The 19743-nt window shown below is 38.0% G+C and overlaps 1 protein-coding gene across 1 annotated transcript in view; it reads right to left on the bottom strand.

Annotated features, from left to right (window-relative positions):
• Positions 1-17890, bottom strand: part of LOC130607094 (chromodomain-helicase-DNA-binding protein 9) — an 81167-nt gene extending 63277 nt beyond the window's left edge. Inside the window, exons 1-2 of the mRNA XM_057423911.1 lie at positions 17878-17890; positions 12061-13663 (exon numbers count right to left, since the gene is read on the bottom strand). Of these exons, the coding sequence (XP_057279894.1) occupies positions 12061-13497 (1437 nt within the window). The 5' untranslated portion in view covers positions 13498-13663; positions 17878-17890. The remainder of the gene's footprint in view (positions 1-12060; positions 13664-17877) is intronic.
• Between the last annotated feature and the right edge of the window lie 1853 nt (positions 17891-19743).

Below are 19743 nucleotides of genomic sequence, written 5' to 3'. Positions count from 1 at the left end.
ACACCTGAAATATACTTACACTAATCCAGTGGAACTCTGTTGCTAACTTGAGTCAACTACACAAATATTATTAAATGAAACTCCAACAAGCAGATGCAGACTAGGAGTACAATAACTTAAGGTGTACAAGTGATGAAACAACATATGTATTTTGTATACACAACAGAATGCCCATACTGACCCAACACATTGAAGTGCTATTTGTCATCCAGAAAGCAAAATAAAAGCAAACATCTGTGTCAATTACCTGATACTAAAATAAATACAAACTGCAATGCATTGTGAAACAAATACTGTGAAAACTAACCACACAGCCGTGCTTGATTATTACAGCTATATGCAGTTGAAATACCGTATCTATCAGTTGCATATACAAAATCACCTATTAAAAATTGGAAAGGGGGAACGGGGTAGAAGCAGGTGCACAAGCTCAATCTAAATAAGTTAAAACTTTAGAAGCCACATTTTTCCTACGTTACTACAAAGTCCTTCACACTCAGAAAAACCTAACAATTGGCTGAAGCAAACATGCAGCCATTTCACCTGCCACCTCAAACTGCCAGGTTTGAGCTCACTAGGAGATACCAAGACACGGGACAACTCTTTCACACAGTAGATATAGACATAAGATTCAAAATACAGGGTTTACTTTAGAAGCTGCATAAAGCTTTATACTCATAATGGCAGGTGAAATTTGAGTTTATTAAGGACAAAGGAACATTTAAGTAACGTCTACATGCCACACAAACTAGAGGGGCATGAAGTTAATGTGTTGAGATAGCTTTTATCCAACTTCTTCCCTACACCCCCAAATTTAAATAACATATGCTCTATTCAGATGTACAATCTTCAGTAAAAGTCTATATTATTTTAAAAGCATTCAAGTTTTAGCTACTCTTTTCAAGTAGTCTTAAATTAAGTGATTTCATTTACCTTTTGGCAGAAATCATGAGTTATACAAGATGACAAAATCCTTAGAGAGTGATTTTCGCATGGTCCTTATTACCAGAGAGGAATACCCAAAGCACACTCAAAACTCCACTAGAAAGAATACCACAACAAGGTACTTTCTTTACACCTTATCCAAACACCCGAGATCAGCTTCAGCTTGCCTTTTGCAAGTCTGCTAAAACCAGCAAGATACATAATCTCTGAGCAAGGAAAAGCAATGGGACCTTAGTGGTAGCTAGTTCTTGTCAAAACTTAATTTCCGTTCAAGTGCTCCTCATACATCCCTCATAGGAGTGGTCTTGTTAGAAAACATTTGTATAATAAAAACCAAAACCCCTTTCATCCTCATGAAGTTCACTACTGTCACTACTTCCTTACACTATCCACCTGGAAACCCCTGGTTTTTGTCCCAGAGTCAGCCAACATTATAGTTACAAAGAGTTGCAAACTGCAACCACCGTCTATTTTTTGTAACTTCTGCTGCTTAAAGGAATTACTTAACCTACTGAAGTGATGAAAGTCCAGGGTGAATATGCAAGAACTATGCAGAACTTGCAGGAACCTGGCACCTTTTGTCTAAAGGCCTTGCTTTTGTAATTACGTACAGAAAGGACAGCAGGGCTAGCTCAGAGGAACAACCACCGATTAAATAAAACAGACGCATTCTCTTGCACACCATGTTTTAACAGCGCAATTTAACAAATTCTACCCTAATTTTGTAGTACATTGAGTGCAATCGTAACATAAAATTTACTTCATCAGAGTATGAAGGCTCCTGGAACAACATGCTGCATCCAAACATTGTCATTCTATGCCAGAACCTCCAATATAAGAGTACTTTAGCATATATGCAAACTTATTGAAAACACTCCTGCTGAATATAGTTTTCTCAATTGAATATTCCTGAACAAAATCCTCCCCACAATGAGAAGGAAAACCAGACACATAAAAAAAAAAAATCAAAAAATGTGATGGTATGAAAATAAACGTCGCAAGTCAGATGACAGCTAGTACTGGGGACCGACAGGACTGAATTTGGGGCAAAGGGAAAAAAAGAAAACAAAACCAAAAAACCCAAACTGCTTGTTCCCAAGAGTCTCCTACAAACAGCAGGGAGCATAACCTTTTGGTAGGGATCAAAGAGAAAAAGTTGCAAAAGAGGTCTCCAGAAACAAAAGCACAGCAGTAGCATTTTATCTCAGCTATGTCTTGCTACTAGCAGCAGAGGCAGGAATAGACCCAAGGTAAAGTTCAAGACAAGAAATTCTAACAATCTGTAACGGAGTTCAGGTGAACAGAGCCTGCTATCAACACAGAGCAGAGCAAGTCAGGTTAGAGACCACAGGCTGTTGCCAAGGATACACTTGGGCACAGTCAGGAGCAGAGCACCTTCACACCTCTGCCCCCATCATGCAAGGCTGGGTCACCATTTCTGAACATCTCCTGAAATAGCTAAAGCCTGTGCACATCTGCAATTGAACTTACATTAAGCCAGAAAGCACATTCCTGTGTATTATCTGAAGTTGATGAGATTTCATAATACCATGTGCCTGCAGGTCAAAGAATCCTTCAGAGGATGATATAAATAGGGCCTACAACACAGACACATCAAAATAAATTTGCCCGATCTTTTGAAAAATTGTTCTTACTGAACTCAAAACCAGTAAGACACATATCCAATTTAGTTACTCATATGTTCCTTGAGCTACTTCACCTGCCTTCCCCGTGACAACCTGTGCTCTGCCAACAGCTGATCACTGCTTTTAAGACTTGCAAGAACAAAAGTTCTTGCTATAACAAAATTTACATATCAAGCTAAGCCATACCTGGGCCTCATGAGCAGCTGCTACCAAGATTTAGCAAAGATGAAAACCAATGCAAATGTACCGATCTTCTAGCACTTTTTCTTACATGACATATAAAAACAGGTACTGTAAATCATAGTGGCTACAAGTCATGAGAAGCACAATAGCTGTGTTTTTCTAGCAAGTTTCTCTAAAATACTATTAAAGAACTCTCCCCCTACATGTATAGTACTCAGTAAAAAAGAAGGTACAATGGAAGAATTGCTTTCAGGGTTACTCTTGGGATTATCCTAAAAATCTATCTATCAGAGCTCTTTCTAAAGCAAGGTTTCAGACTGCATGAAAACCAAAATGCTCAGAACCAAACTATTTGCAATGTCTTCTTGCAACTTTTCTTTCCAACACAGGAACTAAAACTAAATTGTGAAGTCATGACTGTATCTTTAAAGATGCTTTCTTATCAATCTATGAAACTGATTCTGATTTACAATTCAATATGCTATTGAACAGCATTATATCTATAGATACCTAATGCTACTAACATTAAAATTGCTTTCAAAAGCAGACTTAATTCCTCAACAGGCAGTATGTAAAATAGGGGAACAATTTCATAAGATACAAATTAAAATGCTAGCCTTCACAGTAAGGCATCAAGAGAGCAGAAGCCAAATAACACACACAAAAGAAAACTTAACACATTTATGAAAGAAAAACCAATCTCTACTACAAATTACACAGCTCTCAAAAGTGTAAGACCTGTCAACCACTTCTAGCCTAAAGCAACATTCCTAGCTTCATTTATCAAACTTATTCAAATCAATGTAAGAATTCTCAGACACATCATCCTAGAAATCCATGATTCTATTTATTAGCTTTAAGAGTTCCCAAATTCATTCCACTCAACACCTGAAGATAAACACCGCCTTAGAAATCCATGTAACCAGGAACCTTTGCAAATGTTTCAACCTCATAATGAACAAAGAAAACAGTATCTCTCTACATGTAGGAAGCAGTTAGGTGGACAAAGTGCTGGAAATTATTTTGATCTCTCTATACCTTTAGAATTAACATTACATCTAAAAGAAACTGTAAAACCCGAGTGCACACAGACATCTGGACAAAAGCCACGTGAATTCCAAATGTACTTTAGATTCTTTGGCTTCAAAACCATACTACTGGTTAACATCTTTCAAAGTTCTGCTTCTCATTCAGTAATAACACTTCACTAACACTTTTAAAGTGTTGATTTTCTACAAAATGTCTAAAGATGAAGCACTGTTCTGGAAGTTTTAGAGGCAATGCGATGTTCAAAGCCACTCAAAATATCAGAGTTTAGGTAACTGTTTTAGACAAAGCAGAAGAGTGGTTACTGGTGCCAAAGGCCAGTCCTATACAACAAGCCCACTTGCACTCTCTTTGCATTTGAGGCTGTGGTTCCATGATTTTGCGGGACAATGATTTTGCCTCTACTGCAGCAAATGATGCTTCCCACTCGTTCCTCTCTCCCCACAGCAGATTCCATGGTACACAATTCTGTGCAGCTAAAAGGAGAACTAATTCAGGAACCTGTATTCCTGAAAAACACCCTCAACAAAAACACAGAAAGTTTCTCTCACCTGAGTTTCCCAGTTCAGTTCATCACACAAATGCTGCATTAGCAGCATACAGTGGATAGAGGCTTTTTTCATAAACTTTTTTTCCCCCTTAGACGAATTACAATTTAGGCATAAACTGAACTACAGATTTAACAGTCTATAGTATGGGTTGCTGTCTTTAAAAGACAGTTTAAGGTTTGTCTTCTGTTTTCTCTGTAGTTAGGTACCACTCCTTCCCAACACTAAGCTTGCACAATTGTATCAGTATTCTCACATTACTGAATTGCTTTATAGTTCTTCAGTGTTAAGAAGACATCTGCTTGCAAATAATTAATTATTCAATCACACTTGATCTGCAGTATCATTAAAAAACAGTATCTATTTTACTTGTTTTTGTCAACTAGTCTCGCCTTGATATCCAATAGAATCACTGCTGTAAGCTGACCTAGCCAGAAGCTTCTTTTCTATGCCTGCCATGTTAACTACTTTTTACAAAAATGCTTCCCTTTTGGCACATTTTAAAGACAATTATTGCAGTCATTTAATGAGTGTGCAATTATCTCAGGAAAAATTATATTCTTAAATTATAACTATTACAACAGCAAGTACTTCATTTTAAAGAGGAAGCATACACAAAGAATAGGACAGCCTAATTATTTGACAAATGACAAAGGGTTGAGACTTAAGGAAAGCATTAGTGATAGCAAAAAAGATTTAAAGAAAGAAGAATGATGAAACAATTTAACTGTATCCAGAGATGGTAACGAGTAACAAATTCATAAATCTTTTAAAACAGTAAAGCAGAGAATCTGCCACATTTTCCCTGTTCTTGGAAGCCCAACAGTTTTTGTCTTTCCCTTACTCTACAGCTATATTTTGAAAGTAAAAACAAGGCAAATAAAAAATGGTAGAGATTATAAATTGCAATAAGTACCCATGAGTAAATGTGTTACAAACTAATTTCACAAATATGTACTTCCCTTCTTCAATCTTTGTCTTTTTAAGAGACAAAACATACAAAATGCTTACATAAAACTTGGATCAAAATATAAACAAAAGGAAATGCTTCATACACATTCAACTATAAATAAAACTATCTAAATATTGCTATTTTCAGTGATGAATCCATCTTTGGCAAAAAGCCATAGATTTGTCATAAGAACATTATATACAGCTCTAGTTTAAAAGATTTAGTTCATTCCAGGAGCTACACTACTCAAGCTCAGAGATGCTCTCCTCCTCCTTCTCATTAACTGCACACAGCTTCACCATTTGGACTCCCCCCATCCGTGCAGGCCTTTCTGAAAAATCACAGAATCATAATAAAAAGACAGCAAAAAAAAGCTGCAAAATATGGCACAAAGAAGGTCAGTGGAGAGCCTGCTTCCCTTACTTGTACACACATGATAGATAAACCTGTTAGGTGCTGGGAGATGACAACTGAATTCTGCTGCCTCACTGTGGTAGATAATTTATTAAGCTCCTACAAGGAACGTGAAAATTCTTCCTTAAGCACATATAACTAAATCCATACAAATCCTAGAAATGTTTAAAAGGAAAGATCAATGATTTACATTTGCTAATATGATAATGTCACCCATAAAATTAACCATAATTAAACAAACAACAACAGTATCAATACAGTGGATATGTTTAATGCGAGCTATACCAGCACTATTAAGCATTTTAGGAAAAAGAACAAGGTTTTAGTTGCTCTTTTAGTTTGGGAGTTAATTTGTTGGGGGTGTGTTTTTGTTATATTTCAAGATTTCAAGATAAGACTTTTCATGCTTCCCCCCTGCTTACTGGAACAGATGTCTAGATTTCAGTTTTCAGACGATACAAAGTAGGGCAAATTGAGGCTTATATCTTACTATGCTCAGTCCCACTCAAAACTGTCATCCATTGCTTCACAAGCAATATATAATAGCATCATAATTTTTACAATCTTGTATCGTAACAATACTTAGGAGCCATAACCTATATACTGCAAAACAGCCTGCCACATTTACATAGAATTTGTATGTAGTGTGATCAATTTATTACTTTAAAATATTTCTCATTACAGGCTCACTTCAAATTAAACTACATAGAATGTATGAAATACACTCTGACAAATACTATATCCTTGACATTTATACACTCTCCATAGCCGCTTAGATCAACTAATTTGCTTGCTCCCATAACTAGCCAAGAAAACATATAACTGCATAGTATTTGTCATAAAAACTTTACAGCTCAGTATTTCCTCTACAAGTAGAACAGCAAACAATGGCAGAGTAAGAGGTTTACAAAAGGAATAATCCAAGGGATACTTGTCTACAATGAATTTAGAGTTGATAAAAAGAGGCATCTGCTAAGAGAGTCAGAGTTGAAAGACCTGTGACAATTCAAGGCATGCACCTCAGCAGCACAGATGCCTGGACTTTGATGAGGTGAAACTTAGTTCCATCTCTGATGATACGCTCATATAGGAGGTTATGCCATCCTGATCTATACAGATATCCCAAGGCACACCACCACCAAGCAACCATCTACAATATTCAGACTTTGCTAAACTTTCAACAAGGGCAAGACAAATTCTCTCCAAAACCAGTCTCATCTCTTGGTATAAAACAAGTGGTTGGAAACCTCATGCTTCCAAGGGTAAAAGCAGGTTTCAAGCTGGGTTTTACAAAACAAGTCAGACACGAGATACTGGAATTTACTGATATCCTTAAGGATCAAGTTAGGTGCCAAACACATAGTCACAAAACAGAAAAGAAGATTCATCAAAGTTAGGAACTAACACTACCACCTTGCCCTACAGCACACAAGATTATTAACTATTACTTTCCAGTTTAATCACAGTTATTCTGCTTTCATGTGTGTAGCCAGAAGAGGTTAAAACATCTATTACAAAAAAAACATATAGAGCAAGAGGGTTGTAACCTTCTCTTAGGACAGGTTATAGTTCAGATTATCTTCCCAACTTTTTTTTTTTTCCTAAAGATGCTGAACTGAATGTTGAAGTCTTTATTTTTGTCATCTTTTTTCAACTTTACAAAAAAAGTGAATAAATTATTTAGCATTAGCAAACTTAAAGCAGTTTTAAGTGGAGTTAAAGGTTACAAATGTATTAGTCGAAGCTGAGGCTACATGAATCTTCAGTTTACTTCTCCACTTTGTTCTCAAACTAACTCTAATGAAAAATGCATGATATAAAATTAAGAGGCACAATTTATTTACCACTATAATCTAATTATAGCAGGCACTGAAAGTGTAACAGCAGTATAAGACATTCTAGACGGTTTCTATTTCTGCAGCATTGTTACACAGAATAGATATATTAATTTTGAAATTAATTTCTATCAAAAGAATAGCTATATAAGTAAAAATGTTTCATTATCTGGAAGCAAGCATGCTCATCAGAACTGTTTAATGTTCACCCTTAATTTCAAATAACCTCAACATAACTGTAGTTGAAGATCTCTGGTTGTCTAATGTTGTGTTTATTCACATAGCTACAGTTCATTAATTATTTACTAAAATAAAAAGGTTTCCTGTCTGAAATAACACTCAACTGTGATCAAACTAAAACTGATGAAAACAATTTAATCCACTGTTTCCACAGTGTGTACAAAGGCTGGTATGAAACACTGCCTTGTTAAACAATGAAGATTTCACCTTAATTATTCCAAATGAAAATTATCAAAATCCCTTCTCACCTAACTCAGACAAAAGACAGATCTGAAACACTTAACTTCAGTAATTGCCATACGTTTCTGTTACTATTCATATTACATAGACTACTGACTTAAACAGGCCTCTACATCATATGCTTCTGCACTCCCCCATCAATACATTCCTGTCAATGGTTTGACAGCTACCACTTCACAATGAGTTTCTGATGAAAATATGAAACATCTGTCTGATTAGACAAACTCTATGTCAGAATCCAATTTATACCATTTATTACATACCCTGAAATAATAAAAACCAAACCAAGCAGTTTTTATCCATTTTCTGTCTCATTTCAAATTTCCAGGGTAAAAAAAAAGTTTAAATACTGGAAAGTTGCTTTGTATTTACACAATAAAAACCAAACCCAACCCCCAAGAACCTTAAACACTCTCCACAGGTCTCAGAACTTTCCCTCTATTCCTAGCTACAGAACAACTGATGTAGCAAGATGGAAGTAAGACTTAAATAGTTCTCTTGAACACAACAGAAAAGTCACAGCACCGGAGAATTTCCTTAGAATTGCTTTTTGCTGCCTGGCTTGTATCCCAAGGCTCCTCACAATGCCTGGATCCCAAACCCTGGATTTCTTGCCACCCCCACTTTTCCCAGAATCCACTTCCTCTTCACCCTTCACCCAAGTATGCTCATGGGAGACCAACAGCCTCAATGCTACTGTTTATAGCTTGTGGTTCTGCTGCTCCACTTCCTGGCAGGGAATTCGGGTGCTGTTCCCTCTGCATTACTGTACACACAGTAATAAACAGCATCAAATTTCACTAGGAGCTACTACATGTGTCTTTAGGTTGCAGAGATAACTGACAAATAGCTACTTAGGCTGTGCCCTCGTCTTCCCCTTCCCCAACCTAAAAAATAAGAAGTGTTTACCAAAACCAATGGAGTGCATCTACTGCATCATTCACTTCATCATGCTGATGTCAAATACACAGCTGTACACATCTCCATTAATGTCACACCAGTTTTACAGGAAAAGTTTCACTGGTAGAAATCTACAACCACACACTCCAGAACCATAAGCCGAAATAGAAATGGAGAAGCAATCTACTGAACCAAGACCGAAGATTAAATGTATAAAACTCTTATCTCTACACTAATGACATAAAATTAAAGAGAGGAAAAAGTGTTAGACTGCCTCCTTCACAGGCTTGTGTCCTGCAAACTGTGTCATGGTTTCAGCCCAGCTGGTAACTCGGAACCCTGTAGCCACTTGCTCACTCCCCACTTCTTCCTCCTTCGGCTCTCCACACCTCCCTCCAGCCCCAGCTCCAGGCAGGATGGGGAGGAGAACCCAAAGAACACAAACCCCATGGGGGTTGATAAGACTACTACTATTGACATAGTAGTTGACAAAACTACTACTACTACTATTAACGATAAAGGAAGTAACAAGAGAAGAGAATATAAAGTTAAAAAGGAAAGGGAAGAGAACCAATAAACAGCAGTGATGCCGAATACCGCTGCTCACCACCCACCGACCAATACGCAGGCTGACCTGAGCAGTGATCTGGCCTTCCGGGTGTCGTGGTTTAAACAAAGTCAGGTAACTCGTTCGCTCACTCCCCCCCCCCCTCTTTCCTGCTTCCTACTCCAGAGGGGCAGAGAGGAGAATCGAAAACAATGCAACTTCCACAGGTTGAGGTAAGAACAGTTTAGCAACTAAGGTATAACACAAATCACTACTGCTACCACCAATAATAATAATGATAAAGGAAATAACAAGGGAAGAGAATACAACACCTCACCACCAGCCGACCAATAACTCCCCCCCCCAGCCCGACCAAGCATCGACCGATACCTCCTCCAACCCCGCAGTCTACCTGCCCTTCCGGGTAACTCCCCGTTACATCCTGGGCATGACATGCTGTGGTATGGAATACCTCTTTGGTCAGTTTAGGTCAGGTGTCCTCTCTCTGCTTCCTCCTGGCTTTCCCTCCTCCCTGGCAGAGCATGAGGCTCACAAAGTGCTTGGCCAAACCAAAACATCATTGTTATCAGCTCTGTTCCCAGGCTGAAAGTCAAAACATAGCACTGCACCAGCTACCAAGGAGAAAAATGACTGCTACTGCTGAACCCAGGACACCAGGTAACTCCCGTCAGTTTATATACTGGGCATGACATGCTGTGGTATGGAATACCTCTTTGGCTAATTTGGGTCAGGTGTCATGTCTCTCCTTCCTCCCAGCTTCCTGTGCCCCTCCTCGCTGGCAGGAGACTGAAAAGTCCTTGATCACAGTATGCAATACTGAGCCACAACTAAAACATTGGTGTGTTACCAGCACTGCTCTCAGACTAAGGCCAACACACAGCAGTGCACCACGTACTATGAAGGAGAAAAATAACTGCTACAGCTGAACCTAGGACACTAAGTAGAAGCAAGTCAGTAATTAAGTTCCTTTCTTTTTAATTTTTTTTTTTTCCCAACAAGACAGCTTTCTATATTCTCAGGTAGAAAGAATACTGGCTGCAAGAATATACAAGTAACACAGTAGTTACAACGTTTTTCAAGATGTCTGCAGGTTTACATTTGATGTCAGAGTTGCCTCTATTTTGAAATGCAGATTGAAAATTAGAAAAAATTTCTATTTCATCATCTTTCTCAAATACAAGCTAAATCTCTACTAGAAAAAACAGTTTAAAATAAAGATTCCTACTTTCAACTGTTCGTATGTACATGGACTTCAACAGTCTCACAATTTTGAAAACCCCAGATAACCAGCCATGACAGCTGAACATGAGCATTTAGGCTACAGCAGTATCTCCTTCTGCCAAGCCATTTTACTGAAGACGTTTCAGTCATTCCTGTCAAATCAAATACGGACTGGAAGCTACCGAACAGATAAAACTATGATAAGATTAAGGTACTGCATTTGCTGACATCACTTTTCAAGCATTAAAAAAGAGGACCACTAAACCCATCTCCAAAACCACAGCAACAGCTTTAAAGATAGGTAAATTTTAAGAGCTGAAAGAATAATTAATTGTGCATTTGATTAAGTCTTTTCTATGTTCAAGAAGTATTTTCCTTTGATTTAGGAACTTTTTACGCTGAAAAGCCTGCAAGAATCTCACATACACTGAGGCTTCTAGCTTCTGTAATAAAAACATGATTTTTGCTGGTTACAATGTTGTGGGAAAAAAACAACTTTACTTGCACCATTTTGTTTGGTTTTGAAAAGCTTAGCTAGTCTTGTAACAGACCAAAGCAATCCAAAAGTGCCAGCCTATATTTCAATTCATTGATGTTTACATGCTTCCTATAAAAGTTGATGATATAGATGAAGGTCAGGAATTTTAAAAGTACACTTAATATTGAGTGTTGTTCTCCACGTGGAAGGCTTAATACTTGCAGATGGGCACATTACACTAAAACAACTGCAGTGTTTTTTTGTTTAGCCAAAAGTAACAAAAATCAAACAACAGCATAGCATTTTATATGTTTCTATTATTACTAAGCACACCAAAACCAACAACAAAAAGACTGTATTTTTAGCCAATTAGCATAAGCACAAAGATACCAAGCAAAGGACCAACTAACAACAAAACCAGTGCAATTTCTGAAGTAAATCATCTACACAAGCCTTATCAAAGCTCTTAAAAATATGTTGCTGTAAGTACTTAAAAAGACAATAAGCCATTGTATTTGCACCAGAATCACAAAACAACCAATTTTCTCTGCTGTACTTAGGAAATATAAGCAGCAGAAGGACTGGCACCATTTTCTCTAAATATTTCAGGTCATGTACATCTTATTTTCTACAACAGTAAGAAAAGGAGACAAAAAGGTCTGCATCAACAGGTTGGGTTTTTCCCCCTAAAGTAGCCATCACTTAAGACTTCTTCAGAGTCAAGTAAGAACGGCTGAGAGATTTAAGTAATCATGCTTTAGTACAAAAACCAGTCACTATTATTCATTTCACCAGATCAACCAAATCAAAGACCTCAACTCCCACCCCCAAATCCCTACACACCTGTCCTTGTAAGGCTACACGACTTCTGTCTTGCAGATGCTGATTAGAAACTGGAGAATGCCAAGGACGGATATGACTGTGAGACTGTGCCCGAACAAGGTCAGATGACTGTGTTACTTGCTCTGGGGTTATATGGTGTTCTAGGTCATGCTCTAAAACATGGCTTGTGCTATCCTGAACAAATGCAGAATCATCGAACTGTGGCAGAAGGTCTTCCTGAAGAAGGTCATCTGGATCAAGTCCTGTAAATGGTTCATTATGAGTGTCGACTTGATGAAGTAAGTTCTCATCTAAAGATGTAAAACCGTTGCTTTCAATTGGGTCAGTGAAATGGCTTATCTGAGATGCAGAACCAGTAGAAGCCGAAAAACTAATATTTACAGGAGAGAGTTTTGAACTACTAAAGTTGCCCTGAGGATGCGCAGAATGCAACATTTGAAAAGTATTTGAATTCAGAGGTGTATTAGGATTCAACATGTGATTGGTTGTTTCTTGCTTGGTCCCCGTTTGAGATGTAAAGGCATCGCTTCCAGTGAAGTCAGAGATAGAGTGTGTCTGCTGGGTAGTAGAAAGAGCTGTTGTAGACCGAAGAAGGCTCGTAGGAGAAATGTGGTGATTAGAGTAAGAAAAAGGAGATGAAAACTGTTGGCTATTACTGACAGAACATGGAGTAACAGTTGGAGACTGTCCATCAAAATTTCCTTCTTGATTCCCACAAAAATGTAGTGAAGCACTTCCAGTTTGAGAAAACTGCTGAACAGACAGAGGCTGCTGTGAAGTTGATGGATTAGAAACTGGAGATGGGTGGTTGACACCGACTCTGAGAGAAGTAGATACATTAACTTCCATGAAGTCTTTTGGCTGACTCAGAGCATCTTGCCCCGTGTTGTTTCTGCTTTGTTGTGACTGTAGCGAGGCACACTGATGCTGCGGCTCGTTAGCCTGAAATAAGGCAAAGTCATGGTGTGCTACAAAGCTTTTATTTTGCTGCATAGACTGAGAATGTCCTTGGTGAAAGGGGGACCCATTCTGATTTGAAACAGTTGTGGCAGTTTGATGACCCCACATAGGACTACCATCAGCCACATCTGGAAACATCCCATTAGACTGGTTCTGTGGATGAACTGGTGAACAACTGAACTGAGAGTGTGGTGATAAGACATTGTCAGCTGGGCTATTAAAAGACTGATTTACTGAGTGGAGTTTCAGTGAATCAAACTGATTCAGCTGATCAAAATCACTCATCTTTTGTTGATTTTGAGCATCTTGCACATGGTTTAATGAGTCTATGTGCAAAGGTTCAAATTCTGCACCCAAATTCAATTCATCAACAAGTGAAACAGGTCCAGGTTGAACAAAGGCATCATCTGACAAACCTTCTAAGGTCTCACTAAAAAGATTGGCATCATCAAAAAAATCCATCATAGGATCAGTCATTTTGGTAGGCCTGTACTGCTTTTTCTCTCAACTCCAAATGGAGTCAATTTTGGCGCTCTGCGGTGAACAGAAACGAATGACATCCAGCAGTCACCAGATTATCCAAGGCATGCCAACGTCCATTAGTGCTTCTGATGAAACGTTCATCTCAAAACGTTAAAGGATCCTACGGGAGAGAAAAAAACAGAGAAAGAAAAAAAAAAAAAAAAAAGAGAAAGATTACTTTTATGGCTTTCCGCATTGCTCCTTCACCTCCACAATACTTTTCCAGATATGTGGTATTTTTTTCTTAACATCAGAGTGTAGTTAAACCACAAATCAACTAAGTCAATTTTCTACTTGATGCTTGGGTAGCATTTATCCTCTTCATGCTTACACAATTAAAGTAATATTTGATGTTTTAAATGTAATGGTTTCATTTTTTCATTCAGTTCCCTCAATTACCCAAGTTTTAGATTTTTTCTTTACCATTTTCATTAAAACTATTGAATTGGAACAGAATTGTGGCTTTAGCAGTCCAGAATTAAACTGGTTGTAGGATAAGAAATCAGACATAGCACATAAAATGTACACAATTCTGTAGGTCTATACAAGAAACTTAACAAGGTTATAAACTACATTTAAAAACAAAACTACCTTGACTTCACTGGAAAACGCTGTGATACTCCATTTCTTGTATTTATGTTCAATTAAGGAAGTTTCTGAAAAACTGTATTTTACCTCACTTAAGAGACATAACAGAACTAAAGGCATCTCCATGTAATAATAATTCCTTTGTCCTGTCAATACGTATATCCAATTAAAAAAAAAAAAAAAGGGAAGGAAATAAAACAGCCACAGCTTTTAATTCCTGACCCTACTACTAAAGCTCACCTTCATGCCCTCCTCCTCCATTTGAACTGCAATTCTTCATTAATGAATTCTCCTAAGAATAAAATGAACATGGGATCCTTGCAAAAATGGATACCCTGAATGGAAATCTAAAAATTTCACTGATGAACAAGGTTCACATTGAACCTATTAAGTACAAACTAGTCTCTGACAGGCTGATGAAAACCTGTTCTCATACTCATAACCTACAGATGGTGTTGGGACCATAGTCAGAATAATAACCTAAATTCATAAACCTGATTGAAGGTTTGGGTATATAACTTCTGGTCTACACAGAAAAAAGATAGCTGGATCCTGTATCACACTCAAAAATCACCAGTCGGTGACATCTAGCAAGTATGGATTGGTGTGTTAATTACCATGAGTATAGAGCATAAGCATGCTATAAAAAAACCACAGAAGCTTAGGAAGGTGACAGCTTGGCATAGCAAAACAGCCATGGTTTCCAGATGACACATGTATAATACACTGCTTGAAGTTAGGACTTCCTGAAGTTCCAAGTTAAAGGAAGCACTAACATAAATTAGGCCCCATTATCTTCTAGCACTGATTAAGTTGCATGCTTATGATTGAAAGCAACAGAATGACTTTCCCAGTATCAAACACCTTCCAACAGACGATAAACCAACATCAGGATTCAGGTAGATGATGTGGCATGGGTTTAGGTTTTTGTATCATTTCCAGTATAACCATCTCCCACCTTAGGACATTTTAACTCGAAACGTAAGTCAGGGAAGAGCTATTATAGCTAAGAGAAGACAATTAAGTCAGAATAAATACAAGGACATAATACTGCTGACCCAGAACAAATGATCTAATTAAAGAAACCCCCACGCAGAGGGTGGAAAGATTAGATGAAAAGGGCAGTAGCCATATGTAAAATGTCATGGTCCAGGCTACCAAGGACTCTACTGGTAAAAACTGAAATTTGAAGCCTTTATCAATAGAAGTTTACCTAGAGACTAAGTACAATTAGCTCAGCAGACTACAAATGGGTCCTTGGTTATGCTCAGCGATAAACTGTTATTTCACAATGACTCGTAAGGGAAGCTACTGAATTCACGCTATCTTGAAAGGCCGAAAAAGCAGAGCAATTTCTTCCATCTTTAGCGATACAGATACAATAGGATGCACCACTTTTTTCAATTTTTTTTTTTTTAAGTGACATACAGCCAGCTACTCTATGGAAATTTACTGCACACACTCTTGATTTTGACTGCATAGTAGCCTAGAAATATGGAATGAGGCTACAACTGTCCTGCACTGAAAAACACATACTAGAGAACCTCTTCATATTTGATTGTGTACATCTGTAATATAAAATGGGAAAAAAAAACACATATAACAGCTGTTATCACTGCAGTCATGGAACTGTAACTCTGAGCCTCACAGGAATTTGCTGCCTTGCTTATAATCCAAGAAACACTTTTCGCCTTCGTTTTTCCTACTTATTTTCAGCATAAGGAAAAAAGAAAAAAAAGGCATGAAATAAGAGACCCTCTTATTAAAATGCAAAGGCATTATAAAAGCACATAAATCTTAGTAGGTTTAAAAAGAAAATATAACATGAAGATCTTAGCTTCACTTCAATAATACCAGCACAGATGAACTTGTAAACTGAGACATCTGAAGGCTAGACACGATAAACTTCCTAAGTATACCAATACAAATTTGTTAAGAAGAAAGCTTAAACAACCCAAGCCTCTTTTTGAAAGGATACCGCTGTCGATAGCCTGAGCACAACTGCTGCAAAGACACCTTGCTTTTTGTCCAGAGAAGTACTTTTACCTCTAGTCTTTTACTCTAGTGTTTACAAAATCCATGACATATTTTCAGCCCAAAGAAAAGTGTAACTTGGAAATACAAGGAGATTTGATTTGGAGAAACTAGACTTTCACACAGTCATTTTTCAAATTCATTGAGCAATTATGCTTTTTTATTTCTCTCTGCTGTACTTGATTATGAAAATGTTAGATGCTCAGCCTGGAAACTGTGAAGGCATATGAACACAAGATTGTGACACATTTCTGAACATAACTGAAACACACATATTATTTTCTGTCCCTTCCTTCAAAAAAAAAAAAACCAAAAACCAAAACCAAACAACACACACAATCCCCCCGCCCCCAAAATACCAAACCACAAAAAAAAGTGCTCACCAACCTCCCTCAAAAAAATCAAAACCAAACCTAAACCTACCTCGTCACATCCAACTTAATTAAGCAAAATAGTTCTGATAAGGAAATTTTTTACATGCCTTCTGTATGTGAGTCTCTTTTCCACATCTTTACTCCGACTTATACAGAAAATGATGGCAGCTACAACTGTATTTTAACACAGTTTTACCCAGCTTTCTCCTTCCCCAAATAGATCTGTGGTACCAATTCAAACTTTGGACATGCTTTTACCTTCAGACGGCAGAAAAGCATTCAAGCAAATAAACATTTGGAACACTTTCATCTATTTGACTTGACAGCTACAAGTTTAACAATGCAATGGCAGCCAGTGTTTTATAGTACTAGTTCCAAAATACTTCTCATGGAAGCTCCCACTGAAGTGGCATTTTAATCAGAATGGGAATTCTATTTCTCATGGCAAATACAACTTGACATTTGTGCCCTTTTGCATTGAGAATTTGTGATGAAATTAGACTTCTCATAAAAAATAAACTATTTTCTGTATAAAACAGCATGGTACCAGAAAGTCCCAGAGCATATGTTTGGGCCGTTTACTATACTTCTTTAAAGAGATCTATTTTGACATTAATTTTTAACTCAAGGTAAATTCACAAAGTCTCAGAATAATATTTCAGCAAGCAGTGCTTAACATATAGAAAGAACACATTACAATAAATTCTGTAATGTATTAAGTTAGCTGATTTATTTAGAGACCTAGAAAAATTAAAAAAACAAGTAGTATTTAGAAAAAACCCTACTTTCTGCTAAGATTCTTGTGGTTGTTTTGATTCTACTGTTTTGAGGTGGGGGTGTGTAATGCCACAAAGTTGCTTCAGATGAAATATAGTTTATACTCTTGAGGAAAGTGTTCAACTGCACAAATTCACACCCTGCCCTTTTGTTGCTTTCCACAACAGAATTTCTTTCTTACCAAAACTACCAATTCAAAAGATGTATGATGAGATGCACAATTAAGCCTATGGAACTGTTGTATATACCAGAAAAGGAAACTCAAATCACAGACCAATTTTAAAATGATCTACCTATGTGTACAACCATGCTGTTTCTTGATCTGTCATACTAAAAGACAAGAGCTATATAGTTACAACCTTGATACTTAAGATACATGAATTACAAAGTTTAATAATAAGCTTGGGTCAAAATTAAGAGATACTACAAGCATCTAAAGGACCCTGTACTACAGAAGTACCTGATTAACCTATAAAATATAAATTGCTGAAATCTCCTAAGTTAAACTGTATCACAAGATATTTAAGAAAGGGGTCAAAGATACATAAAAAAATGACCTTACCCATGAATAAAGAAGCTCAGAGACATGCTTTAAATCCAGATGGATATCTCATCATCAGAGACCTGAAAAGGAAACATGGTAAGACAAATCACACAATAACCAACTTCAGGAGTGTACATGCAACAGTTTAAACTCAAAAATCTGATACCATAAAAACAAGAACACCAGAATTAATACACAATCACTAGCAGCCATGACACTATATAAATGCGCGACAAATAGCCAAGTGAAGTGCTGATTTTGTAGGACCACTGAAAAACAACCCAACCTTACAAACCTCTCAGGTTGAAGGGCAGTCTGTGCAAGAAAGCTGAAAGTTTTAGGGCATCTTTAAGACAAAATGAAGACTAAAACCAAATGTTTTGAGGTTAAGTTTTAAACCTGTCAATACACAAAGCTCTGTAAATATTATCTCTTAGCAGCAACACGCTTTTACATACTGACAGATGTACTGGCCAATAGGAACTGACTCTGCCCTTCTAGGGAATATACTTGTATGACCAGTTTTATCCTACTCCTTGCCATAACAGTAGTCAGAGGAAGAAGTCTTCAAAGCATTATACAGCTTAAGGGAAAATGTGCAAGAGGCAAAACTAAAGGCTTCTTGGGGCCTGTGTGTAAAAGCCTCAAAGCAAACAAAACCTCCCTCCAACACCAAAGGACAGACATCCTATTCCGGTGTGTTATTCCAAAATTATGCCACCCTTTCAGAAACATCATCTTTCTCTCGAAGGCACAGAGCATCCTCCAATGCCAATAAACACAATTTCCCTCTCCCTAAATACAGTTTATTAGTAACAAACTCTTCAACATCTTTCCAAGACTATTAATACAATTCAACATTTAATCTTTATTAAAATATAGAATGGGATATAGAATAGAATCACAGAATAGTTAGGGTTGGAAAGGACATTAAGATCATGCAGTTCCAACACCTCTGCCATGGGCAGGGACACCTCACACTGAACCATATCACCCAAGGCTTTGTCCAACCTGGCCTTGAACACTGGCAGGGATGGGGCATTCACAACTTCCCTGGGCAACCCATTCCAGTGCCTCACCACCCTAACAGGAAAGAATTTCCTTCTTATATCCAATCTAAACTTCCTCTGTTTAAGTTTGAACCCGTTACCCCTTGTCCTATCACTACAGTCCCTAAGGAAGAGTCCCTCCCCAGTATCCTTCTAGGCCCCCTTCAGATACTGGAGGGCTGCTATGAGGTCTCTACACAGCCTTCTCTTCTCCAGGCTGAGCAGCCCCAACTTCCTCAGCCTGGCTTCATACGGGAGATGCTCCAGTTCCCTGATCATCCTCGTGGCCCTCCTCTGGACTTGTTCCAACAATTCCATGTCTTTTTTATCTTGAGGATACCAGAACTGCACACAATACTCCAGGGGAGGTCTCATGAGAGCAGAGGGGAAGGATCACCTCCTTTGACCTGCTGGTCACACTCCTTTGGATGCAGCCCAGGATACGGTTGGCTTTCTGGGCTGTGGGTGCACACTGAAGCCGGCTCATGTTCATTTTCTCATCAACCAACACTCCCAAGTCCTTCTCCGCAGGGCTGCTCTGAATCTCTTCTCTGCACAACCTGTAGCCGTGCCTGGGATTGCTCCCACCCAGGTGTAGGACCTTGCACTTGTCATGGTTAAACTTCATGAGGTTGGCATCAGCCCACCTCACAAGCATGTCAAGATCCCTCTGGATGGCATTCCTTCCCTCCAGCGTATCAACCAAGCTACACAGCTTGGTGTCATTGGCAAACTTGCTGAGGGTGCACTCAGTCCCACTGCATTAAGCAGCAGATTTTAACACAAAGGTTATTTCTTCTCCTCACATCTTTGAGACAATGTAACATCTGTCAAA

Source organism: Pezoporus wallicus, unplaced genomic scaffold, assembly GCF_028554395.1.
Source record: "Pezoporus wallicus isolate ANWC-B61680 ecotype Strahan unplaced genomic scaffold, APGP_CSIRO_Pwel_v1 contig_14319, whole genome shotgun sequence".
In the NCBI taxonomy this organism is placed as follows: Eukaryota; Metazoa; Chordata; class Aves; order Psittaciformes; family Psittacidae; genus Pezoporus; species Pezoporus wallicus.
The sequence above is the reverse complement of the archived record's forward strand: the minus strand, read 5'-3'. Positions and strand labels throughout refer to the sequence as shown.